A 27796-nucleotide genomic window follows, 5' to 3' on the forward strand; every position below is an offset into this window, starting at 1 on the left:
CAGTAACTATCAGGTCATTCCGTGTGCTCTTAACCTCCAGGTCCATTATTGTCCTGACCACCAGGTCATAACAGTGGCCACCATCTCCAGTGAAAGTTCTCATGCAGCTCCAAGGTCACCGGATCATAATAGATGTCCACCAACGTTCACCATCCAACCTGACGGAACTGGAGAGGATCTGCAAGGAAGAATGGCAGAGGATCCCCAAATCCAGGTGTGAAAAACTTACATCATTCCCAAGAAGACTCATGGCTGTAGTAGCTGTAAAGGTGCTTCTACTCAATACTGAGCAAAGGGTCTGAATACTTACGACCATGTGATATTTCAGTTTTTCTTTTTTAATAAATTTGCAAAAATTACTACATTCCTGTTTTTTTTAAGTCAATATGGGGTGCAGAGTGTACATTAATGAGAAAAAAATGAGCTTTTTTGAATTTACCAAATGGCTGTTATTGTACAGAAATTCGCACTTGGCCCTCACTGCACATTTAATGTTGTCAAACAAAAAATCGAAGTTTGGTCAGAGAGACTGGACCTGGTCTTATAGGGACCATATGAGCACATTCAGCAGCACAGAAAGGGAGAAGGTGGATTCATCCAATATCAGGGATCTAAAAATGACCCAAGCGATCCATAATGGGATGACCAGGCAGAGACATAATATTAGGAAAGGTGTAATCTGTCACAGTCCGTTTAGACATTTCGCTTTAGAATATAAACGAGATCCCACCAGATTAAGACTCAATATATTAGAACAAATATCAGAAAATGTGTCTAATAGGTCCCAAAGACTTGTGAATAGAGAATCCTATTGGATTTTTAAACTATCCACACTTAAACCGGAGGATTTTCCATGTACATATATTTTTCTTTATATGGATTTTATTGTGCATCCAATATGTATTTTAAATCTATTTGTATTGTTTTGTATACGAAGAAAAGTTTTAACACAAAAAATTGCACCATATGCATGGGGAGCACGGTGGCACAGTGGTTAGTTAGCACAGCAGCCTTGCAGCGCTGGATGTTATGATCAGGCGGCCTTGGAACAACATGAAAAAACCTTCGCTGGAGTAGTGGTAACTATACAGACCGCTAACCCTGAACTTATCACAGACACTAGATGTAGCCGTGGGGTGTACCTATCCAGACCTAGACACCTCGACACAGCCGGAGGACTAATTAACCCTAAAGATGGAAAATAGGAAAACTGACTTGCCTCAGAGTAGACCCCCAAAGTATAGGCAGCCCCCCACAAATAATGACGGTGAGTAGGAGAGGAAAAGACACACGCAGGAGGAAAACAGATTTAGCAAAGGAGGCCACTTCTACCTAGATAGGGAAGTATAGTACAGGATACTGAGCGGTCAGCACAAAATCTACAAAATATCCACAGCAGAAAAATACAAAAAATCCACCACCTAACTAAAGGTGTGGAGAGTATATCTGCAACTCCAGCGAATCCAACCAGACTGAGAAAACAACAGGACAGTCGAAGCTGGAACAAAATAGAAACTATGAACAGCACGAAAAAATAGACACACAGCCTGTGAGCCTAAGAAAAAGAATAAGACACTTATCTTTAGCTGAAATGGCAGCAGGCAGGAGAGGCCAGGCAGAGAACCATTACTGGAAATAGAACATTGACAACTGGCAGGAACTAATGAGTCCTGCAAAGCTAAATACCCCAGTCAGCTTTGCAATTAGCAGATACACCTGTCCAATCCTGCAGTCCAGGCCCAACTGCATTACCATCTACAACCACCGGAGGGAGCCCAAAAGCAGAATTCACAACAGCTGGAGTCCTGGGTTCAAACCCCACCAAGGACAACATCTGCAAAGAGTTTGTATGTTCTCTCCGTGTTTGCGTGGGTTTCCTCCGGGTACTCCGGTTTCCTCCCACATTCCAAAGACATACTGATAGGGAATTTAGATTGTGAGCCCAAATCGGGACAGCGATAATAATGTGTGCAACCTGTAAAGCGCTGCGGAATATGTTAGTGCTATATAAAGATTATTATTATATGCACGGTTTAATTAATGAATTAAGCAATTGGATCAGTGACGCCGTTCTGGAGGATATAAAACATCCACAATCATTTGTATATGCCTGAGGAAGGAGCCTGAGGAAGGAGCTGGTTCACATCGGAAATGAGCAGAGTATTAAAATGAAAAGTTTTTTTTTACGTTCATTTGTTTTGATAGCCAATTTTATGGCTCAGCACTTGGCAGCGCTTTTCAAAGCCCTTATTTTTTCCTTCCTCTCATATCAGGGAACAGCATCATTACCCTCCATTTTCTCTAAATGGCTCATCGCAATATTTTTCTAACTTGTCAGCACATTCTACGTACACTGTCATTTGTAGTTTACAGATCTGGGGAGGTAACGGTCAGAGTCTTCTAATCTCAGGGGGTAGGTGGATCCTCCAGGTTGTAAGTTCTATAGAAAAGGGCTTTCAATGCCCAAAGTCACTTAGACAGTTTTGGGTAGAGAAGAATGTTGTGGTCTAGAGGCAAAATTGTGATCACACGATTGAGATATGGCCAAACTACACCACCGATAAAGCAGCCACAGCCGGTGACGGAGAAGAATCTGTGACTTCTCTGCATTTAGTGGTCACTACTCACCTGGGTAGTCATATGTAGGAATCTCCTCTTTACACCGCTCATCACCCCTCACATGTCTCTGTAGTATGGGTCAGATATTCTCCCTGAAACAAATATTGTAAAGGTCACAGACAGATGGAGAAGTCACATCTATGATCAGCTCTAATCCTGCCATCTCCACCGTTCTCATAACACAAGATAAAACATATAATACTGGTGGATAAAGCAACACTGAACACAAGACCTTCACAGCCATCTACACATTGTGACAGAGTCACTGGTAAGGTGATATAGAGGAGATATGTGTCACTGCGCTTAACGGCATCAGTGATGTGAAACCAGAGCATTTTTTCTCCAGCACACTACGTGTTGTGAGGGTTAAGTTGCATAAATAGGGCTTGTTTTATGTGGACCTTCACAGAGCGGGTGGGAGAAGGTCCATCTCCCCTGGCTGACCTGCCAGGACCTGCATGAGGTCATGATCATGTGATCAATCACTTGATGGGGAAGTTACAGGCTTGGGTTGAAATAACCGAGCTCTACAGGCAGTCTGGGTTCAGCTAGCCTGGAGAGAGGAACCTCCAGAGGCTTTGTGGCTCGTCGAGTACAGACTGAACCTGTCCTGCTCCACAGCGGGGTGCCACCCACAACATACGGACTGTGCTGCAGCATTTTTGTATTCCTTTATCGTTTTGTTCCTGTTTTATCCAAGAAGACTGAGTTTGTTTTCCCCACAAGTTGGTTTATGCTGCCTTACAATAACTCAATGAGGATTTAAAGAGACAGTGTTCCCATTTTTCCTACCTCTGTGTGCCACCATGTGAGTGAACTACCACAACATCATAAAGCCTCTTTCACATGTCCATGTCTCCAGTACGTGAGGTGACAGTTTTCACACGTACCGGAGACACATACACATGTAGACCCATTCAAATGAATGTCTGTGCACGTCAGTGTGTTTCCATGGACCGTGTGTCCCGCAAGTAGTCATGTCCTTTTTTTACTGTCAGCATGGACGGAAAAACGTACTGCACATGGAGAACACACTCTTATGTCCTCCGTGTGACACACATCAGCACCGGGGAAGAAGCGCTACAGTGACCGCTCTTCCCCGGCGGCAGGTGCTGAAGACGGCTCTCATCCTTCTCCCCTGCTCTGTTGGCAGTCGGCGCGAGCAGAGGAGAAAGATGAGAGTTATATTAACCCCTATCTGACCTCGGACGGGATAGTACATTAAAATGCAATAACGGGCGATCAAAAGAACGTATCTGCACCGAAATGCTATCATTAAAAACGTCATCTTGGCACGCATAAAATAAGCCCTCAACGGACCCCAGATCACGAAAAATGGAGACGCTATGGGTATCGGAAAATGGCGCAATTTTTTTTTTTTAGCAAAGTTTGGATTTTTTTTTCACCACTTAGATAAAAAATAACCTAGTCATGTTAGGTGTCTATGAACTCGTACTGACCTGGAGAATCATAATGGCAGGTCAGTTTTAGCAGTTAGTGAACCTAGCAAAAAAGCCAAACAAAAAACAAGTGTGGGATTGCACTTTTTTTGCAATTTCACCGCACTTGGAATTTTTTTCCCGTTTTCTAGTACAAGACATGCTAAAACCAATGATGTTGTTCAAAAGTACAACTCGTCCCGCAAAAAATAAGCCCTCACATGGCCAAATTGACAGAAAAATAAAAAAGTTATCGCTCTGGGAAGGAGGGGAGTGAAAAACGAACACGGAAAAATGAAAAATCCCAAGGTCATGAAGGGGTTAAAGTCGGAATGATGACAGCAGGTGGGGGCTTTTGGGACTATCATCATCTGACAAATGCTGCCGCTAATAACAGTGACAGCAGAAGTGGATGATCGGGGATTTTCCTCACCAGCCACCTGCAATATATCGAAATAAATAAATGAAAAACCCGGTGTGGGTTCCCCCCTATTTTCTTGAACCAACCAAGCAAAACTCACAGCTGGGGGCTGCAACCCTCAGCTGTCAGCTTCAGTAAGATTAGTTATCAAGAAAAGAGGGGTACCCACCCTATTTTTTAAATTATTTAAATAAATAATTTAAAAAAATGGCGTGGGGTCCCCCATTTTTGACAACCAGCCTTGCTAAAGCTCATAGCTGGGGGCTGGTATTCTCAGGCTGTTAAGTGGTCATGGATATTGACCCCCCAGCCTAAAAACAGCAGCTTGCAGATGCCCAGAAAAGGCGCACCTATTAGATGCGCCATTTTTTGTGCTTTGCCCGACTCTTCCCACTTGCCCTGTAGCGGTGGCAAGAGGGGTTAATATTTGTGGGGTTGATTTCATCTTTGTATTGTCAGGTGACATCAAGCCCACAGCTTAGTAATGGAGAGGTGTCTATAAGACATCTCTCCATTACTAATCCTATACTTATATGGTAAATAAAGACACAGCCAGAATAAAGTCCTTTATTTGAAAAAAAAGACACAGACTCCTTTAATATTCTCAATTAAACCATACTTATGACCTCCCCTAATTCCACCGAAGTCCTCGATCTCCTGTAATAAAAATAAAATAACAGAACAACAATATACCATACCTGTCTGTCATTCTGTCCCACGCTGTAATCCATGTCTGGGGGATAATTAGTTTTCAACCTGGACAGTGCTAAGATGTGACCGTCCAGGCTGAAAACCACTGGTGAATGAGCTGATGAGAGCACAGCATCATTTGCCAGCGGTGACATCATCGAGGCCGGGCTGAACTGCGGTGACCTAAGGACAGTGGGAAAATGCTATATCTGGGTAAAAGAAGTCTAAATTCCTCAATAGGGGTTACCCCCACAAAGCGTTAACACAACCCATGATCCCACTAGGAGTCGCAATAACACTATGAGTAGCCGGGTCCCTTTTGTACATCATTATCACCCTTCAGCCTATATTAGCCATAGAACCATTTGCAAACATTGGTATCTCTTACAGACAGCCGATCCCACAATTGAAGATTTCAAAACCCTTTTCAGATGAGCACGCCATGGGCGGACATACCGCCGGTTCAACCAGTGCAGCTGCACCGGGGCCCGGAGGCTCTGGGGGGCCCCTGCAGGGCGGCCAGGGACGCTGCTACCATTAGGCGATTTGACTATTAGACGGCAGAAGAGAGGGCGGCAGACTCTATAGTAAGTGAATTTGCGCTGCTAGTTTTTTTTTTTTTTTTTCTAAAACTCCGGGGTCAAGTGCCCGCCCCCCCTCCTCTCCGCCCTTCCTCCTTCCCGCCCCCCCTCCTCCCTCCCTCCTTCCCGCCCCTCTCCCTGAAGACGTAATACTCACCTTCCTCCAGCGGTGGCTGCAACTGCGTCCCAGCGCCGGCAGCGCGTCCTGTCTTCAGCGGTCACATGGTACCGCTAATTTAAGGTCATGAATATGCGCATATTCATGACCTTAATTAGCGCTATCATGTGACCGCTGAAGACAGGAAGGAAGACGCTGCAGAAGAGATGCCAGGAAGGAAGTTATGTTCTGTGCTGCGCGGCGAGAGGTAAGTATGACAGGGAAAAAGGATGTGGAGCCATGCACGCAGGAAAAAAGGATGTGGAGCCATGCACGCAGGGAAAAAGGATGTGGAGCCATGCACGCAGGGAAAAAGGATGGGGAGCCATGCACGCAGGGAAAAAGGATGTGGAGCCATGCACGCAGGGAAAAAGGATGGGGAGCCATGCACGCAGGGAAAAAGGATGGGGAGCCATGCACGCAGGGAAAAAGGATGAGGAGCCATGCACGCAGGGAAAAAGGATGTGGAGCCATGCACGCAGGGAAAAAGGATGGGGAGCCATGCACGCAGGGAAAAAGGATGGGGAGCCATGCACGCAGGGAAAAAGGATGGGGAGCCATGCACGCAGGGAAAAAGGATGGGGAGCCATGCACGCAGGGAAAAAGGATGTGGAGCCATGCACGCAGGGAAAAAGGATGTGGAGCCATGCACGCAGGGAAAAAGGATGTGGAGCCATGCACGCAGGGAAAAAGGATGTGGAGCCATGCACGCAGGGAAAAAGGATGTGGAGCCATGCACACAGGGGAGAAGAATGGGGGAGCCATGCACGCAGGGTGGGAGGATAGGGGAGGCATGCACGCAGGGGAGAAGGATGGGGGAGCCGTGAACGCAGGGGAGAAGAATGGGGGAGCCGTGAACACAGGGGAGAAGGATGGGGGAGCCGTGAACGCAGGGGAGAAGAATGGGGGAGCCGTGAACGCAGGGGAGAAGAATGGGGGAGCCGTGAACGCAGGGGAGAAGGATGGGGGAGCCGTGAACACAGGGGAGAAGGATGGGGGAGCCGTGAATGCAGGGGAGAAGGATGGGGGAGCCCAGCACGCAGGGAAAAAGGATGGGGAGCCATGCACGCAGGGAAAAAGGATGGGGAGCCATGCACGCAGGGAAAAAGGATGTGGAGCCATGCACGCAGGGAAAAAGGATGTGGAGCCATGCACGCAGGGAAAAAGGATGTGGAGCCATGCACGCAGGGAAAAAGGATGGGGAGCCATGCACGCAGGGAAAAAGGATGGGGAGCCATGCACGCAGGGAAAAAGGATGTGGAGCCATGCACGCAGGGAAAAAGGATGTGGAGCCATGCACGCAGGGAAAAAGGATGGGGAGCCATGCATGCAGGGAAAAAGGATGGGGAGCCATGCACGCAGGGAAAAAGGATGGGGAGCCATGCACGCAGGGAAAAAGGATGGGGAGCCATGCACGCAGGGAAAAAGGATGGGGAGCCATGCACGCAGGGAAAAAGGATGTGGAGCCATGCACGCAGGGAAAAAGGATGTGGAGCCATGCACGCAGGGAAAAAGGATGTGGAGCCATGCACACAGGGAAAAAGGATGTGGAGCCATGCACGCAGGGAAAAAGGATGTGGAGCCATGCACGCAGGGAAAAAGGATGTGGAGCCATGCACGCAGGGAAAAAGGATGTGGAGCCATGCACACAGGGAAAAAGGATGTGGAGCCATGCACACAGGGGAGAAGAATGGGGGAGCCATGCACGCAGGGTGGGAGGATAGGGGAGGCATGCACACAGGGGAGAAGGATGGGGGAGCCGTGAACGCAGGGGAGAAGAATGGGGGAGCCGTGAACACAGGGGAGAAGGATGGGGGAGCCGTGAACGCAGGGGAGAAGAATGGGGGAGCCGTGAACGCAGGGGAGAAGAATGGGGGAGCCGTGAACGCAGGGGAGAAGGATGGGGGAGCCGTGAACACAGGGGAGAAGGATGGGGGAGCCGTGAATGCAGGGGAGAAGGATGGGGGAGCCCAGCACGCAGGGGAGAAGGATGGGGGAGCCGTGAATGCAGGGGAGAAGGATGGGGGAGCCCAGCACGCAGGGGAGAAGGATGGGGGAGCCATGCACACAGGGGAGAAGAATGGGGGAGCCATGCACGCAGGGTGGGAGGATAGGGGAGGCATGCACGCAGGGGAGAACGAATGGGGGAGCCTTGAACGTAGGGGAGAAGAATGGGGGAGCCGTGAACGCAGGGGAGAAGGATGGGGGAGCCGTGAACGCAGGGGAGAAGGATGGGGGAGCCGTGAATGCACGGGAGAAGGATGGGGGAGCCCAGCACGCAGGGGAGAAGGATGGGGGAGCCGTGAATGCAGGGGAGAAGGATGGGGGAGCCCAGCACGCAGGGGAGAAGGATGGGGGAGCTGTGAACACAGGGGAGAAGGATGGGGGAGCCCAGCACGCAGGGGAGAAGGATGGGGGAGCCGTGAACACAGGGGAGAAGGATGGGGGAGCCCAGCACGCAGGGGAGAAGGATGGGGGAGCCGTGAAAGCAGGGGAGAAGGATGGGGGAGCCGTGAACGCAGGGGAGAAGGATGGCGGAGCCGTGAACGCAGGGGAGAAGGAATTACGGGAGCCGTGAACGCAGGGGAGAAGGATGGGGGAGCCATGCACACAGGGTGGGAGGATGGAGTATAAATATGGAGTATAAATACTAGGCCCTATAGGGGGGACACAGTGTGAGTGGACAGTGTGAAGAGGGGGCCGGTATAGAAAGGAGAGGTCAGTGTGAAGAGCATGTACCATAAGAGGGACAGTGTGGGGGTCATATTTTGTGCAGACAATATAGTGATGGGCAATTTTTTATTCCGGAGCATTATAATGACACTTGTATCTTTAAGGGCATCTTGTGGAGACTTTCTGCAAAAGAGCGGAAAAGATGGAAGTCTGCAGAGACGGCTGTGGCTGAGAAAACTCATCATGGGATCTGGACAAGATGAAGAAAAGAAGAACAGCTCCAGAGACGACGTTATCTATAAGGTACCTGGATATAAATGTTATTTGTGATACTAACTAATTCTCATGTTTTTATTTATGTTAGGAGCCATTTTTCCGTTCGCCTCAGGCAGCAGAGAGGCTAGGTTCACCCCTGAGGGCGGCTAATATAGAGGGCAATCTGGCCAGCCTATCCGGCCCCGAGGCTCCGGGGGCCCCCTGGCCAGATTGCCCTCATGTGCGGCAGGCATAGAGCAATCCCTGCAGCTCCGCTGCCTGCAAGAGAAAATGGCAACGGATCTGCAGGGAATGGATGCTTCCTGCTTCCTTTCTCACACAGACAGCAGAGGCTCAGCTGAATGACATCATCATTCCGCGCTGCGGCTGTGCGAGACAGGAAGCTGCCGCACACTGGTTTCTGCACACTCATGCCTGGAAGGAAGCTGCAGCTGTGCAGGACCTCAATCACCCCCTGAACAGGAGGTAAAGAACGGTCTGAATGTGACTGATTGTTTGCAGAGTAAACAGGGGAGACAGGGGCAGCAGTCAGAGACTAGAAGCAGTGATTTACTGACTGTGACCCCCGGAGCTTTGTGTTCTCTGGTCAGTGCAGGATTTTCATCCACACACAGCAGGGACCAGAGAGTTCAGAGCTCAGGAACACAGTCACTAAATCACTGGGTCTATTCTCTGACGGGACTCCAGTCATCACTGCAGTATCAGATCCAGGCTGGGACTGACCCCTGAGCCCATCCCCCAGTGAAGACTTTTTCACATATACTGTATCTGTTGCATTGCATTAAACACACATATAAGGGTATGTTTCCACTGTCAGTAAACTCTGCGGATTGGACGCTGTGTACATCCGCAGCATCCAGTCCGCAGCTCCTGATGTTACAGCATAGTGCATGAGATTTCAAGGAATCCAATGTCCACTATGTATGCAGCGGCACCCGCAGCTTCCCTGCAGAGACGGACATGCGGCACATCTTTCTAGACTGTAGCATGTCTATTTATCTTGCGGAGACGCTCAGTCTCCACAAGATAAATATCACAGTCCAATGTATAGGATGCGGTGATTCCGCATGTGTTCAATGAACACATGCGGAAGCATCACTCGTACAAAAGCCGGCAGCGCTTTGGACTGAGCGGACATTTGCTGCATCCAAAGCGCTGCCGATTCCTGACCGTGGAACCATACCCTTGTACATTAATGTATACTATGTCACACATGCAGTAGACACAGGTGTTTATTATACATGGGCATATTCTACAGTATATATACAGTGGGGCAAAAAAGTATTTAGTCAGTCAGCAATAGTGCAAGTTCCACCACTTAAAAAGATGAGAGGCGCCTGTAATTTACATCATAGGTAGACCTCAACTATGGGAGACAAACTGAGAAAAAAAAATCCAGAAAATCACATTGTCTGTTTTTTTTAACATTTTATTTGCATATTATGGTGGAAAATAAGTATTTGGTCAGAAACAAAATTTCATCTCAATACTTTGTAATATATCCTTTGTTGGCAATGACAGAGGTCAAACGTTTTCTGTAAGTCTTCACAAGGTTGCCACACACTGTTGTTGGTATGTTGGCCAATTCCTCCATGCAGATCTCCTCTAGAGCAGTGATGTTTTTGGCTTTTCGCTTGGCAACACGGACTTTCAACTCCCTCCAAAGGTTTTCTATAGGGTTGAGATCTGGAGACTGGCTAGGCCACTCCAGGACCTTGAAATGCTTCTTACGAAGCCACTCCTTCGTTGCCCAGGCGGTGTGCTTTGGATCATTGTCATGTTGAAAGACCCAGCCACGTTTCATCTTCAATACCCTTGCTGATGGAAGGAGGTTTGCACTCAAAATCTCACGATACATGGCCCCATTCATTCTTTCATGTACCCGGATCAGTCGCCCTGGCCCCTTTTGCAGAGAAACAGCCCCAAAGCATGATGTTTCCACCACCATGCTTTACAGTAGGTATGGTGTTTGATGGATGCAACTCAGTATTCTTTTTCCTCCAAACACGACAAGTTGTGTTTCTACCAAACAGTTCCAGTTTGGTTTCATCAGACCATAGGACATTCTCCCAAAACTCCTCTGGATCATCCAAATGCTCTCTAGCAAACTTCAGACGGGCCCGGACATGTACTGGCTTAAGCAGTGGGACACGTCTGGCACTGCAGGATCTGAGTCCATGGTGGCGTAGTGTGTTACTTATGGTAGGCCTTGTTACATTGGTCCCAGCTCTCTGCAGTTCATTCACTAGGTCCCCCCGCGTGGTTCTGGGATTTTTGCTCACCGTTCTTGTGATCATTCTGACCCCACGGGGTGGGATTTTGCGTGGAGCCCCAGATCGAGGGAGATTATCAGTGGTCTTGTATGTCTTCCATTTTCTAATTATTGTTCCCACTGTTGATTTCTTCACTCCAAGCTGGTTGGCTATTGCAGATTCAGTCTTCCCAGCCTGGTGCAGGGCTACAATTTTGTTTCTGGTGTCCTTTGACAGCTCTTTGGTCTTCACCATAGTGGAGTTTGGAGTCAGACTGTTTGAGGGTGTGCACAGGTGTCTTTTTATACTGATAACAAGTTTAAACAGGTGCCATTACTACAGGTAATGAGTGGAGGAAAGAGGAGACTCTTAAAGAAGAAGTTACAGGTCTGTGAGAGCCAGAAATCTTGATTGTTTGTTTCTGACCAAATACTTATTTTCCACCATAATATGCAAATAAAGTGATAAAAAAACAGACAATGTGATTTTCTGGATTTTTTTTTCTCAGTTTATCTCCCATAGTTGAGGTCTACCTATGATGTAAATTACAGACGCCTCTCATCTTTTTAAGTGGTGGAACTTGCACTATTGCTGACTGACTAAATACTTTTTTGCCCCACTGTATATAATTAGCTTTGTCGCCTTTAAAGAAGGGGGGGCCCAAACACATTTCCTGCACAGGGGCCCCAAGCTGTCTGTGTCCGCCCCTGGAGCACGCAATATACGTGACACCTTAGTCAGAGCTGACACTGGCCCTACTCGTACATCCAATACACAACGTTTCTTGCGGAATCCCAAAATGGGCACTTTTCCCTGCCTCAACTGCAATCAGTGCAACAAAGTTCTGAAGGGAGACACTATCCATCATCCATACACTGGGAAGAGATACAATATCAATCAATTTCTCACCTGTGACTCCAATTTCGTAGTATATTTGATTAAGTGCCCCTGTGGCCTACTTTACCTGGGTGAGACTACCCAATCGGTCAAAGACAGAATTTCGAAACATAAGTCTACCATCAGGTACAAGAAGCTTTTACTTTCCATTCCACAACAACTTTTCTCTAAGGGCCATAACGTGGCACAATTAAGGTTTCAAGTGATCGACCATGTCTCACCCCCCCTTCCACCGCAGGGGGAGCGACCGTATCTCAATAATAACACAGAGGGAAGCGTACTGGATCCATGAGCTAAACACCCTGACTCCCAAAGGACTTAACAGAGACTCTGATTTGCAATCTTTTATGTAATCATTCATGTAATTGTTGTTTGATATTGATTTTGCGTTTATGCCAGAGTATCATTTAATGCAATATGTTATCTATTTCTTATTACAGCCGTGCACATATATCAGAATTTTGGCATCTTTTTTCTTTTTGCAGAGCCGCATGAACTGAATATCTTCTGCACTTCATCTCCACTGTGTCACTTCTTCACCGTGGATCCATAGATTCCCCACTGCAACCTTCAAGTCTCCACCCACCAATCTGTAACACACCGATCACCACTCTACCTGGAACGCACATCTCCTAGTTCCGGCAGATAGAACGCATAAAGCCGCTGGTTCCGGCTCCTGACACGCAAACGTCACTTCCGGTTAGTCACTCCCGGCAAGTGGAACGCATAGCGCCGCTGGCTCCGGCTCCTGACATGCAAACGTCACTTCCGGTTAGCCGCTCCCGGCAAGTGGAACGTATAGCGCCGCTGGCTCCGGCTCCTGACATGCAAACGTCACTTCCGGTTAGTCACTCCCGGCAAGTGGAACGCATAGCGCCGCTGGCTCCGGCTCCTGACATGCAAACGTCACTTCCGGTTAGCCGCTCCCGGCAAGTGGAACGTATAGCGCCGCTGGTTCCGGCTCCTGACACGCAAACTGTTATGGACCTGGTGGTTAGGAGCACCCGGCACGACCTGATAGTTAAACTCACGCAGGACAAGCTCTGGGATGTGGGAGCTCTGCTGACCGCAGGCCCTAATCCTATCACAACAACTAGAAATAGCTGTGGAGCGTTCCTGACTCTCCCTAGACGCCTCTTCACAGCCTCAGAGCTAGCTAGCCCTAGAGATAGAAAATAAAGTCTACCTTGCCTCAGAGAAATTCCCCAAAGGAAGAGGCAGCCCCCCACATATATTGACTGTGAGTAAAGATGAAAGTCACAAACGCAGAAATGAAACAGGTTTCAGCAAAGGGAGGCCAGACTTACTAAACAGACAGAGGATAGGAAAGGTATCTTTGCGGTCAGCACAAAAAACTACAAAAGACCACGCAGAGTGTGCAAAAAGACCTCCGCACCGACTCACGGTGTGGAGGTGCCACTCTGCATCCCAGAGCTTCCAGCTAGCAGACAAAATCATGATAACCAGCTGGACAAGGAAACAATGAACAAATAATAACTATCAGGAACTTAGCTTCTGCTGGAGAAGACAGGTCACCAGAAAGATCCAAGAGCGAACTGAACCAATGCAGGAACATTGACAGCTGGCATGGAGTAACGATCTGAGTGGAGCTAAATAGTGCAGCCAACCAAAGGATAAACCACGTCACCTGTGTAAGGAACCTCAGAAGCAGCAGCTTCACTCACAACCACCAGAGGGAGTCCATGGACAGAACTCGCCGAAGTACCATTCACGACCACAGGAGGGAGTTCGACAACAGAATTCACAACAGCAAACGTCACTTCCTGTTAGCCACTTCTGGCAAGTGGAACGCATAGCGCCGCTGGTTCCGGCTCCTGACATGCAAACGTCACTACTGGTTAGCCGCTCCTGGCAAGTGGAATGCATTGAGCCGCTTGTTTCGGCTCCTGACATGCAAACGTCACTTCTGGTTAACCGCTCCCGGCAAGTGGAATGCATTGAGCCGCTTGTTCCAGCTCCTGACACGCAAACATCACTTCTGGTTAGCTGCTTCCGGCAAGTGTAACGCATTGAGCCACTGGTTCCAGCTCCTGACACGCAAACATCACTTCTGGTTAGCTGCTTCCGGCAAGTGTAACGCATTGAGCCGCTGGTTCCAGCTCCTGACACGCAAACGTCACTTCCTGTTAGCCACTTCTGGCAAGTGTAACGCATTGAGCCGCTTGTTCCGGCTCCTGACACGCAAACGTCACTTCTGGTTAGCTGCTTCTGGCCCTCGAACACAGCAATAAGGTGCGCACATAGCCAGGAATTAATAGGGACCCCGGGCACGCCACGATCACCCTCCAGACCTGCGGTGGATACCGTGTCTTTGCACATAGCTCCTGATGTATTGGTAAGTTTATGCACTGTTAGGCCCCAACCTTTTTGAGTACATCAGTGATATTAACCTACTGTACATATTATCTACAGATAGACCATTAAACGGCCCCCACAAACCAGTACGCCTGGCTTATCCTATAAATTGGTAGGTGTCTTTTCTCTCCTTGCTGACACACCTGGCTTATTAATTGAGGCAAAACACCACTTCATATGCACCCCTTTTCCTACCCCAAATTCCAGCGCACTCTTAAAGGGTTAAAATCATATGCCCAGCTCTTACTTCTAATAGGTACGTTGGTGTTATATCAATGTCTTACCACCTTCTAGCTCTCTTATGCATGCTGCAACCTCCTCTGTACGTTGATATGGGTCGATTATGTTGGATAACCTTACTGTGGTATTTATGTCACTCACTGTGACCTTCCTGTATGATTGCCGCTAATTTCTTTATATGGTTTCTTTATTGTTTATTCTGCTTTATTTTGTAGTACACTGATGAAGGTCTTGAAAGACTGAAATGTTTGTTGTGACTACTGTATGTATCTCACAATACATTAAAACTGTTTTTTCACCACATCCACCCGAGTGTGCCAAGTATTACTATATAAGTGGGAAAATGCCAGTGATGATGTCACCGCTAGCCATTGAGGCTGCGCTCGCAGCAGCTCATTCACCAGTGGTTTTCAGCCTGGACGGTCACATCTTGGCACCGTCCAGGTTGAAAACTATTTAGCCCCCAGACATGGATTACAGCGTGGGACAGAAAGACGGACAGGTATGGTAGATTGTTGTTTTTTTTATTTTACTTTTATTATAGATCGAGGGCTTCGGTGGAATTAGACAATGCAGTAAGTATGGTATCATTGAGATTATAAAGGAGTCTGTGTCATTTTTTCAATTAAAGGATTTTATACTGGCTGTGTCTTTATTTACATATAACTATAGGATTAGTAATGGATAGGTGTCTTATAGACACTTCTCCATTACTAAGCCATGGGCTTGATGTCACCTGACAATACAAAGGTGACATCAATCCCACATATATTAACCCCAATTGCCACCGCTACAGGGCAAGTGGGAAGACCTGGGCAAAGCACCAGAATTGGCGTATCTAATAGATGTGCCTTTTCTGGGCAGCTGTGGGCTGCCGTTTTTAGGCTGGAGGGGGGCCAAAAGCAATGGCCCCTTACCAGCATGAGAATACAAGCCCCCAACTGTGAGCTTTAACAAGGCAGGTTGTCAATAATGCGGGGGACCCCATGCCATTTTTTTTTAAATGATTTATAAAAATATTTAAAAAAAAAAACAGCATGTGGACTCCAGTGTGAGGATATGGCTGAGGATATGGCCGCTTACTGAAGACTATAGGACAAATGGATGTAGAGTGGAGACATAAAGACTTTTTCCTGCATGGACCACCGGTTACATCAATATTATTGTACTTTAATAGTTACTTTGATTGATGTGTTTTATTAATTATTTTCTTGCTGTGTTTTATTTGTGATTTTCTTGCTCATCATTTCATGCTCAGGAATCAATGTCTCTATTCAGTGGCAGTCAGCAGAGGAAGATGAGCAGACTAGAGCTTATGTGAACCTAAGGCCAGTTGTTGGATGGATTTCGATGGAAGAGGATCCAAGCTGGAATGGATGGATGATCTATGGAGCTTTGGAGATTGTTGGCTGGAAGGGTATCCATGAGCTACGGTCAGGATAGCCATCGTCTGGAGGAACATAGGCTGTGACTGCACACTATACCAGCTGGAGATACAAAATCTGTGGGCCAACCAAAAGTTGGGAGACAGTGGGCATCGCCTGGTATGGAGCCAGTGGAACTACTGATCTCAGATTGGGAACTTGTGGACAGAGGACATTGTATGTTGGTCATCTACCTGGATTTGTTGTACAACCATGGATGTATAAAATAAAAAAAATTACATCAAAACATAGATACAACAAGCATAAGTAACCGGTCTGAGCCAGAAGCATCGCTATACTTGCTTCTCCAGTATTATATAGCAATTTCAAGAATAGTGGACAAACAAATACTACTACCAAAATATGAGTGCATCAAAGCACTCACAGACCACTATGGCACACAAAGATGTAATAAAATCAATAAAGTTTATTGAAATACCATTTAAAAACAATACAAAAATACCATATGAGGATATCAAAAAGACTCAGACAAAATTCCATATTTAAGCAGCAAATGTAATAAAGTGTCTTATGGAGAGCATATTAATACCATATCCATTATACATTTGATCAAGCAAAAGAAGACTCATATACATATCCTTTAAGGTCCTAATCTCATGTATACAACCCGGATAGTGAGAGCTCAATTGCACTGAACACCTATGGAGTAGTAGTGAATAAATTTAATGCTTACCCATGATGAATACTGCTGCAGGAATACCCCGACGCGCGTTTCGCCAATGACGTGCTTTCTCAAGGGGAGTGTGTACTGTGCCCCCACCTTACCTCCTTAAATAGCCCCTGCATGTTCCGGTTGGCCAATCATATGTCGCATGTGAGGACGCTCCACCAAGACGCCAGGTGCATTAAGTTCGGTACTCCATTCCAGCGCGTGTTAGAGGAAATGCCTCATAGACGTCATTAAACGCGCGCCGGAAATTGCAGGAGACCTTCATCAATGCAAGGGACAAGGTGCGCGAACACGCATGCGCACATCGGCGCCATTTTATAGAAGCCCATAAGGAACTGCCATCTTTCCTTGTCCTAAAACAATCAACTGCGCTTGCGCACCCGAGCGCTATCTTACATTTGGTACCACCAAAATAACAAGTGAGTGCGCGTGCGTGTTTCAGCGCCATTTACACAGAGTCCACCAGAGCACACCAGGAGGTGATTAACCAGGTGCGCTTTTCGCATATATGTGTAGGCTTTGAAGAGGGTATTAGTAAATTAACAAAGAATGAGGTGCACAAACACGCATGCGCATATCAGCGCCATTTTAAAGGAGCCCATATGGAGCTATAATCTCTCGTCCTAAGCTGGTAAACTGCGCTTGCGCGCCCGAACGCTATCCTACATATGATACTCCATAATGTGTGATCTCAAAAGATGGTGTTACCTAATCTAAAGAAAAGTTGGTTGACATTGGTAGATGTTTAAACGTGTATACATAAAGTATAGTGTAAATTTATTGTATAAACAATCTGGGAGCGGAACAGAATATACAATTTCATGCGATCTTTTATTCAACGTTTCGGCTCAGCCTGAGCCTTTATCACGTGATCGCTGTGAAGAAAAGAAACATACGTAGAGCACAACAAAAATTAAATAAATATGGGAAAAAAAACAAACGAAAAAATTGGACAAAAATATGGTATAAACATATGGTATAATCGCATCGGTGAAACAAGTTGTCCAGGATTAGCGATAGGTCTAGTGGGTCCACCCACAGCATCCGCCATATATATAGATATGCCATTAGAAAAGGACAAAAGGTAGGAGACGAGACGAGTCAGAAATGTAGCATCAAGACATGGTGACACAGGGTAGTATAACAATCTTGAGTGCCCTGTGGGTAGTGTCAGTGTCATGTCAGTGGGTTGCTATGTTAACTAATAAACATGCCGCAGTTAATACTGTGAAGGAAGAGCTCTGTGTTGCATGTAGGTGGGGACTAATGGGCACCTGCATATAGGTAATATGGAGGGGGAAGTATATTAAAGAGGCAAATGTGACCGGATAAACAAATAAAGCGCATGTCGGTGGGTTTCTATGATAATGGGTACACACACTGAAGTTATAACTTTAAATATTGTGCTCAGTGCTGCATATCGGTGGGGACTGTCAGGTGGCCACATGTGGGCAGTATAAATGGGAAAGCATACTATATTAGGGAGGTGAGTAAAACAGTACTAAAGATGTAGAGGAGACTGGGCCTGCTCATAAAAATATGCGTCCAACGAAATGTATATAAGTACCTCTGAAAATAATCATATCCTAAAGAACTATCTCACATGTGGAAGGGAACCTATCCCAGTATGTGTATGCATGTATGCGCCACAGAAGAGATTATTGTCTACAGATGTACAGGGTAAAAAACGGCTAGACGTATAGCAATATGTTGGTGCATGTATGCAGGCAAAAGGGTAACTCACCTAAATTCAAAGAGGGGAGTGGATCTAATGTCGCCTAGTATTAGCGAGTCTAGAACAAGATAACAAAGAGGTTAGATAACTTTCAAAGAAAAAAGAAAAAACAAATGCTCATAACAACCAGTCAATTTCCCTGTTAAGACCCTTTGGGGCCAAGGTATCCAATTTATGGATCCAGTAAGTCTCACGCGACCTAAGCAATTTGATGTGATCACCCCCTCGCCTAGGACGGGGGACATGCTCAATGACTTGAAATTTTAATTGGGCCACTGTGTGTCTGAATTTTGAGAAATGGTCTGGTAAGGGTAGCCAATTTTTGCCACATCTGATGGTAGATTTATGGCTGGCAATTCGTTCCTTGATACGTTGTGTGGTTTCACCCACATATAGGAGCCCACAAGGGCATTTGATCAAATAGATAACGAAATTGGAGTTGCACGTGAAAAAACCTTGTACGGGATAGGATTTGCCAGTCAAAGGGTGGGTTATACAGTCCGATTTTATGTTGGAACACGCTGCGCAGCTAAGGCAGGGGAAGGTGCCATGACGTCGTGTAGTCAGGTACGTCTGTGTGGTAGCAGGGCGTGCACTGCCCAGGTCTGCCCTAACCAGCCTATCCTTAATGTTGGTGGGTCTTTTACTACACATAAGTGCCGGTTCCCTGAACGGAGGGATGTCAGGGTATGCCTTTGCCAAAACGGACCAGTGTCTTCTGATGATAGAATAGACCTTAGGCATAAGTGGGTGGAAGACATGGACAAAAGGGACCCTCTCTGTGGGCCTATTGCGTGGAAGTGGAGATGGGGGTGAGAGTGTCCGTGTCTTCTCCTCAGTGAGGAGTCTAGTGGGATAGCCTCTAGTCTGGAATTTCTGTGTCATTGTGTCTAACCTGTCATTTAAAGTACTGGTGTCAGAGACAATCCGGGCAACCCTGTTAAACTGGGACCGTGGCAAACTGTTCTTCATGGCCCGAGGATGGCAACTGGTGTAATGTAAAAGACTATTACAGTCAGTTGGTTTGCAGTATACATCCGTGGATAAGACCCCCAAGGTGTCCTTAGAGACCAGAGTGTCTAGAAAGGGTACTGATACAGTGTCATGATGGATGGTAAACTGTAATTCAGGAAAAATCGAATTCAGATAGGTATGGAAGGATATAAGCGTATCGGAGGTGCCCGTCCAAATGAGAAAGATGTCATCAATATAGCGATGATATCCCACAGCGTGGCGAGTGAAAAGACTGTTAGTGAATACATGGGTAATCTCGAAGTAAATCATGAACGCGTTAGCATAAGCCGGCGCAACGTTCGAACCCATTGCTGTCCCGCACTTCTGGATGTAGAACGTATCTCTGTACAGGAAGTAATTTTCAAAAAGTACCAGATGAAGTAAGTCTAGGCAAAATTGAATAGCATCATCTGACATAGAGGATTGACTAAGCAAGTGCCTCGTGGCCTCAATGCCCTTGGTGTGCTGGATAGACGTATAGAGACTGTTCACGTCGAGAGTAACAAGGGTGCTATCAGATGGAACAGTTGTTTGATTACATTTAAGAAGTGCCCTGTGTCCAGGAGAAATGACCGAGTTGATTTGATCAGAGGTGTCAAGACTTTTTCCAGAAAGACCGAGAGGGGAGACAAAATAGAATCTGTCAAGGCCACAATAGGCCTGCCGGGCGGGTTTTGAAGTGATTTATGGATCTTTGGTAGTACGTAAAAAACCGGTGTGACCGGGTGAGGGTTAATGAGGAAAGTGGCTGTTTTCTGATCAATGGTATGTTGTGCCAAGTACATGTCTACAACTCTGCGGATTTTAAGACTAATGCTGGTGAGTGGGTCCCTAGGTAAGATACCGTAGGTGTTAGAGTCTGATAACTGACGATTGATCTCGTCCATGTACTGTATGCGATTCATCACCACGATTGCTCCCCCTTTGTCGGCCGGCTTTACAATAATGGAATTGTTGGTGTGAAGAGAAGAGAGTGCTTGTCTCTCAGTGGGAGAGGTATTAGAGTGTGAAGGAAAAAGACCAAGACGTTGTTGGTGAGTTAGAGAGTTTACCTCCTGGTCTACCAGGGAGATAAATGTCTCGGTGGCGTGGTATGTCCGAGGTGGACAGAAGTTGCTCCGATTGTAGAGACCAAGAGAAGAAATAGAAAGTGAAGAAACCACGTCACCCTCTGTGGGGTTTACCGATTCACGCGTATCCGTTTTATTTAAGCCAATATGAGTCTTTAGTCTGACTGCCCGGTAAAAACGTTCGAGGTCCTTTTTCAACTGGAAAGCGTCCTAGGGTGGTGTAGGGCAGAACGAAAGTCCTTTCTGCAGAACTGAAAATTCAGCAGGGGAGAGAAGATGATCCGATATATTGATCACCAGATTGGTGGTCTCACCTGTGATCGCGTTGTCATTCTTTCGTTTGGATCGCCTTGTGGGTCTCCTTGATGATGTCCCCCCCTGCGTCCTTTGGATAAAAAACGTTGGCGGTTGGAGGTAGTTGAGGAGTCGCTTTCCGAGCTGTACGATCCATTTCTGCGTGGGTATCGTGGGCGACGCCAGGCGGAGGAAGAGGAGACGGTCCATTTGTAGACCCTGTTGTTGGCGTAATCCTCGGAGTCCCTCTGAAACTTCTGGCGTTTGCGCTCCTGGAGAACTTTTTGGTGTTCCGTCAAGGCTTTCTCTGTCTTGGTTTTCAAGGAAGACCACTCAGCCGAGGAAAGAGTTGTGGAAAGTTGTGCTTCTATGGTCTGAATATTCTGTTTTGTCTCAGATATGGCTTTTTGGAGAAACTCTATAGTTAATATAATTATGTCAAGGGAGCATTTGTTAAGTATTTTCTTGTACTTTTCGCAGTACTCGGGGTTATCAGAGAAGAGGGTGGGGTGTAAATTACATCTGAGCCCCCTGGGTATTTTGTTCTGTCTATGGTATTCTGTAGGGTAGTGCAGTGAAGATCGTAGGAAATTAACCTTGTGTTTGCACCCTATTCTGTTAGCCCACTGGCTATGTTGTTCTGTTTTGTTCTGACGCACTATTCACAGTGTCGCTTCTACCCACAGGGCACTCAAGATCGTTATACTACCCTGTGTCACCATGTCTTGATGCTACATTTCTGACTCGTCTCGTCTCCTACCTTTTGTCCTTTTCTAATGGCATATCTATATATATGGCGGATGCTGTGGGTGGACCCACTAGACCTATCGCTAATCCTGGACAACTTGTTTCACCGATGCGATTATACCATATGTTTATACCATATTTTTGTCCAATTTTTTCGTTTGTTTTTTTTCCCATATTTATTTAATTTTTGTTGTGCTCTACGTATGTTTCTTTTCTTCACAGCGATCACGTGATAAAGGCTCAGGCTGAGCCGAAACGTTGAATAAAAGATCGCATGAAATTGTATATTCTGTTCCGCTCCCAGATTGTTTATACAATAAATTTACACTATACTTTATGTTACCTAAGAGAGTGCGGTGAATTTTATATTTACTATAGTTGAGACCTTTGGTCTAATACACCAGCACCTCGCTATAGGCTGAGTGCACTCCATTACGTTCTTTCTATACTACTTATTCTTGGAGTCCGCACCGGCCGCTCCCTTGCATCACTGCCGACACCTTTGCATATGATGAAACCACCAGCTCCACCATATTATCCCATGTGACGAGTTCGAGTGAATTCCTCAGGACCCCGGTGCATGAACTGAGGACCAGGGACTTTGAAAAAGAGAGACGTAGGTTAATTTCCTACCATCTTCACTGCACTACCCTAGCAGAATACCATAGACAGAACAAAATACCCAGGGGGCTCAGATGTAATTTACACCCCACCCTCTTCTCTGATAACCCCGAGTACTGCGAAAAGTACAAGAAAATACTTAACAAATGCTCCCTTGACATAATTATATTAACTATAGAGTTTCTCCAAAAAGCCATATCTGAGACAAAACAGAATATTCAGACCATAGAAGCGCAACTTTCCACAACTCTTTCCTCGGCTGAGTGGTCTTCCTTGAAAACCAAGACGGAGAAGCCTTGACGGAACACCAAAAAGTTCTCCAGGAGCGCAAACGCCAGAAGTTTCAGAGGGACTCCGAGGATTACGCCAACAACAGGGTCTACAAATGGACCGACTCCTCTTCCTCCGCCTGGCGTCGCCCACGATACCCACGCAGAAATGGATCGTACAGCTCGGAAAGCGACTCCTCAACTACCTCCAACCGCCAACGTTTTTTATCCAAAGGACGCAGGGGGGGACATCATCAAGGAGACCCACAAGGCGATCCAAACGAAAGAATGACAACGCGATCACAGGTGAGACCACCAATCTGGTGATTAATATATCGGATCATCTTCTCTCCCCTGCTGAATTTTCAGTTCTGCAGAAAGGACTTTCGTTCTGCCCTACACCACCCTGGGACGCTTTCCAGTTGAAAAAGGACCTCGAACGTTTTTACCGGGCAGTCAGACTAAAGACTCATTTTGGCTTAAATAAAACGGATACGCGTGAATCGGTAAACCCCACAGAGGGTGACGTGGTTTCTTCACTTTCTATTTCTTCTCTTGGTCTCTACAATCGGAGCAACTTCTGTCCACCTCGGACATACCACGCCACCGAGACATTTATCTCCCTGGTAGACCAGGAGGTAAACTCTCTAACTCACCAACAACGTCTTGGTCTTTTTCCTTCACACTCTAATACCTCTCCCACTGAGAGACAAGCACTCTCTTCTCTTCACACCAACAATTCCATTATTGTAAAGCCGGCCGACAAAGGGGGAGCAATCGTGGTGATGAATCGCATACAGTACATGGACGAGATCAATCGTCAGTTATCAGACTCTAACACCTACGGTATCTTACCTAGAGACCCACTCACCAGCATTAGTCTTAAAATCCGCAGAGTTGTAGACATGTACTTGGCACAACATACCATTGATCAGAAAACAGCCACTTTCCTCATTAACCCTCACCCGGTCACACCGGTTTTTTACGTACTACCAAAGATCCATAAATCACTTCAAAACCCGCCCGGCAGGCCTATTGTGGCCTCGACAGATTCTATTTTGTCTCCCCTCTCGGTCTTTCTGGAAAAAGTCTTGACACCTCTGATCAAATCAACTCGGTCATTTCTCCTGGACACAGGGCACTTCTTAAATGTAATCAAACAACTTGGCACTGTTCCATCTGATAGCACCCTTGTTACTCTCGATGTGAACAGTCTCTATACGTCTATCCAGCACACCAAGGGCATTGAGGCCACGAGGCACTTGCTTAGTCAATCCTCTATGTCAGATGATGCTATTCAATTTTGCCTAGACTTACTTCATCTGGTACTTTTTGAAAATTACTTCCTGTACAGAGATACGTTCTACATCCAGAAGTGCGGGACAGCAATGGGTTCGAACGTTGCGCCGGCTTATGCTAACGCGTTCATGAATTACTTCGAGATTACCCATGTATTCACTAACAGTCTTTTCACTCGCCACGCTGTGGGATATCATCGCTATATTGATGACATCTTTCTCATTTGGACGAGCACCTCCGATATGCTTATATCCTTCCATACCTATCTGAATTCGATTTTTCCTGAATTACAGTTTACCATCCATCATGACACTGTATCAGTACCCTTTCTAGACACTCTGGTCTCTAAGGACACCTTGGGGGTCTTATCCACGGATGTATACTGCAAACCAACTGACTGTAATAGTCTTTTACATTACACCAGTTGCCATCCTCGTGCCATGAAGAACAGTTTGCCACGGTCCCAGTTTAACAGGGTTGCCCGGATTGTCTCTGACACCAGTACTTTAAATGACAGGTTAGACACAATGACACAGAAATTCCAGACTAGAGGCTATCCCACTAGGCTCCTCACTGAGGAGAAGACACGGACACTCTCACCCCCATCTCCACTTCCACGCAATAGGCCCACAGAGAGGGTCCCTTTTGTCCATGTCTTCCACCCACTTATGCCTAAGGTCTATTCTATCATCATAAGACACTGGTCCCTTTTGGCAAAGGCATACCCTGACATCCCTCCGTTCAGGGAACCGGCACTTATGTGTAGTAAAAGACCCACCAACATTAAGGATAGGCTGGTTATGGCAGACCTGGGCAGTGCACGTCCTGCTACCACACAGACGTACCTGACTACCCGACGTCATGGCACCTTCCCCTGCCTTAGCTGCGCAGCGTGTTCCAACATCATAAAATCGGACTGTATAACCCACCCTTTGACTGGCAAATCCTATCCCGTACAAGGTTTTTTCACGTGCAACTCCAATTTCGTTATCTATTTGATCAAATGCCCTTGTGGGCTCCTATATGTGGGTGAAACCACACAGCATATCAAGGAACGAATCGCCAGCCATAAATCTACCATCAGATGTGGCAAAAATTGGCTACCCTTACCAGACCATTTCTCAAAATTCAGACACACAGTGGCCCAATTAAAATTTCAAGTCATTGAGCATGTCCCCCGTCCTAGGTGAGGGGGTGATCACATCAAATTGCTTAGGTCGCGTGAGACTTACTGGATCCATAAATTGGATACCTTGGCCCCAAAGGGTCTTAACAGGGAAATTGACTGGTTGTTATGAGCATTTGTTTTTTCTTTTTTCTTTGAAAGTTATCTAACCTCTTTGTTATCTTGTTCTAGACTCGCTAATACTAGGCGACATTAGATCCACTCCCCTCTTTGAATTTAGGTGAGTTACCCTTTTGCCTGCATACTGCACCAACATATTGCTATACGTCTAGCCGTTTTTTACCCTGTACATCTGTAGACAATAATCTCTTCTGTGGCACATACATGCATACACATACTGGGATAGGTTCCCTTCCACATGTGAGATAGTTCTTTAGGATATGATTATTTTCAGAGGTACTTATATACATTTCGTTGGACGCATATTTTTATGAGCAGGCCCAGTCTCCTCTACATCTTTAGTACTGTTTTACTCACCTCCCTAATATAGTATGCTTTCCCATTTATACTGCCCACATGTGGCCACCTGACAGTCCCCACCGATATGCAGCACTGAGCACAATATTTAAAGTTATAACTTCAGTGTGTGTACCCATTATCATAGAAACCCACCGACATGCGCTTTATTTGTTTATCCGGTCACATTTGCCTCTTTAATATACTTCCCCCTCCATATTACCAATATGCAGGTGCCCATTAGTCCCCACCTACATGCAACACAGAGCTCTTCCTTCACAGTATTAACTGCGGCATGTTTATTAGTTAACATAGCAACCCACTGACATGCGCGTTACACACTGCGAGGTTGCGACGCGTCACTTCCGGTTTACGCCGCGCACTTCCGATGCGGCGGCCCGGGCTCTCATAAATGGAATCAGTGCGGTCCCCCATGCACGCCGGACACAGCTAGGTGTGGGAGCGCCGCTTACCTACCAGGACACCACAGGTAACATGGGGCCACTTGGGCATACTCTCGTTCCGACCAACCCAACACCAAACCCCCCCTCCCCCCTTTCCTATCCGCCACCCCCCCGACCCAGCCACAGTGGGACCAGCCTGACTTACATTTTTTACCCTTTCAGATCCATGCTTTTGACTGCTTCAGGTGGACTCTTACATATCATTAGGTATTACATAAGTCTCTATGGGCACGGCATTGGGCTATCCCCTTGTCTTACACTGACTGGCTTTTCTACACAATACAGGATCTCCATGTGAACTACTATTAGTTACTTATGCATATATATTGAAATAAGGTAAACTTTATGCCAGCTCAGAATATTACTAACGGGGAACCTTCACACACTATACGCTTTAGGGGGCATATGGTTCTGGTCACTTGTGTTTGCACCCTATTCAGTTAGCCCACTGGCTATGTTGTTCTGTTTTGTTCTGACGCACTATTCAGTGTCGCTTCTACCCACAGGGCACTCAAGATCGTTATACTACCCTATGTCACCATGTCTTGATGCTACATTTCTGACTTGTCTCGTCTCCTACCTTTTGTCCTTTTCTAATGGCATATCTATATATATGGCGGATGCTGTGGGTGGACCCACTAGACCTATCGCTAATCCTGGATAACTTGTTTCACCGATGCGATTATACCATATGTTTATACCATATGTTTGTCCAATTTTTTCGTTTGTTTTTTTTCCCATATTTATTTAATTTTTGTTGTGCTCTACGTATGTTTCTTTTCTTCACAGCGATCACGTGATAAAGGCTCAGGCTGAGCCGAAACGTTGAATAAAAGATCGCATGAAATTGTATATTCTGTTCCGCTCCCAGATTGTTTATACAATAAATTTACACTATACTTTATGTTACCTAAGAGAGTGCGGTGAATTTTATATTTACTATAGTTGAGACCTTTGGTCTATTACACTAGCACCTCGCTATAGGCTGAGTGCACTCCATTACGTTCTTTCTAAACGTGTATACAGTTATTAAGAGAAATACACATGTCATGTGCAATACATTAATTCATATAACAACCTAAAAAGAAGAGGCATATACAAAAAATAAAAATAAAAGTACTAACTAATTCCCTGGTACAGAAGTGCCCCACTATCCAGATAACACACACAAGTGCAATATACTTGATATGGTACTAATAAAATGTAAACAAATATATAGAAAAAGATAATAATATCAAAAATTATTATCATATGAAAAACATATACAAATACAATATACATTATATAATATAATGCTGACAAAAATTATTATAGCAATTAGTGAGGACATCCAATAAGTGAGCACTTATGTTAAAAATATTACTTTCGTGCATCAGCACCATCAATATCAATAGTGATGGTATAGAAAAAAGCATACACTAAGTGATCACTAGTGTTTAAAATATTGATTTCATGCATCAGCATCGTCCATATTAACCAACGGGTGGGTACGCCGTGTTATTAAACACAAACGTCCCTCGCGGAGTACGTACAGGCGAGGCCAATAAAGTGCTGATAGAAACAAATATAACACATAAAAAATATGAAAAATATACATTAAACAAGGGATTCCATCCTTAACAGGGGGACACCCAGATTTTCCATTCAGGGCATCCTCAAATCCTTGAGATGTTCACATGGACATGTAGAATTTTTCAAAAATGTCCATACTGTTACTATACACGGTGATTATTGTTATAATTATTGTCACAAGACTTGATCCGGAACATAACCGCAGGAGGTAAAGAGGTCGGGGGTAGATCTTCTTTTAAGTAGAAATAGGAACAGGAGTTGCCAAAATCTCACAAAGATGATATTAATGCTAATAAAACATATGAAAAAGAAGAAAATTAAAAACACACAGAA

The 27796-nt window shown here is 45.9% G+C and overlaps 2 protein-coding genes across 2 annotated transcripts in view; both read right to left on the reverse strand.

Annotated features, from left to right (window-relative positions):
• The window catches only part of LOC138663356 (gastrula zinc finger protein XlCGF7.1-like), a 100357-nt gene that overhangs the window by 16262 nt on the left and 56299 nt on the right, over positions 1–27796 (reverse strand). The window contains exon 2 of the mRNA XM_069749535.1: positions 2629–2711. The gene's annotated coding sequence lies outside the window, so the exon portion shown is untranslated. The remainder of the gene's footprint in view (positions 1–2628; positions 2712–27796) is intronic.
• The window catches only part of LOC138663357 (zinc finger protein 777-like), a 49172-nt gene continuing 48570 nt past the window's right edge, over positions 27195–27796 (reverse strand). Inside the window, exon 5 of the mRNA XM_069749536.1 lies at positions 27195–27752. Coding sequence (XP_069605637.1) covers positions 27747–27752 — 6 coding nt within the window. The 3' untranslated portion in view covers positions 27195–27746. The remainder of the gene's footprint in view (positions 27753–27796) is intronic.

This window comes from Ranitomeya imitator, chromosome 2 (assembly GCF_032444005.1).
Source record: "Ranitomeya imitator isolate aRanImi1 chromosome 2, aRanImi1.pri, whole genome shotgun sequence".
NCBI classification, from domain to species: domain Eukaryota; kingdom Metazoa; phylum Chordata; class Amphibia; order Anura; family Dendrobatidae; genus Ranitomeya; species Ranitomeya imitator.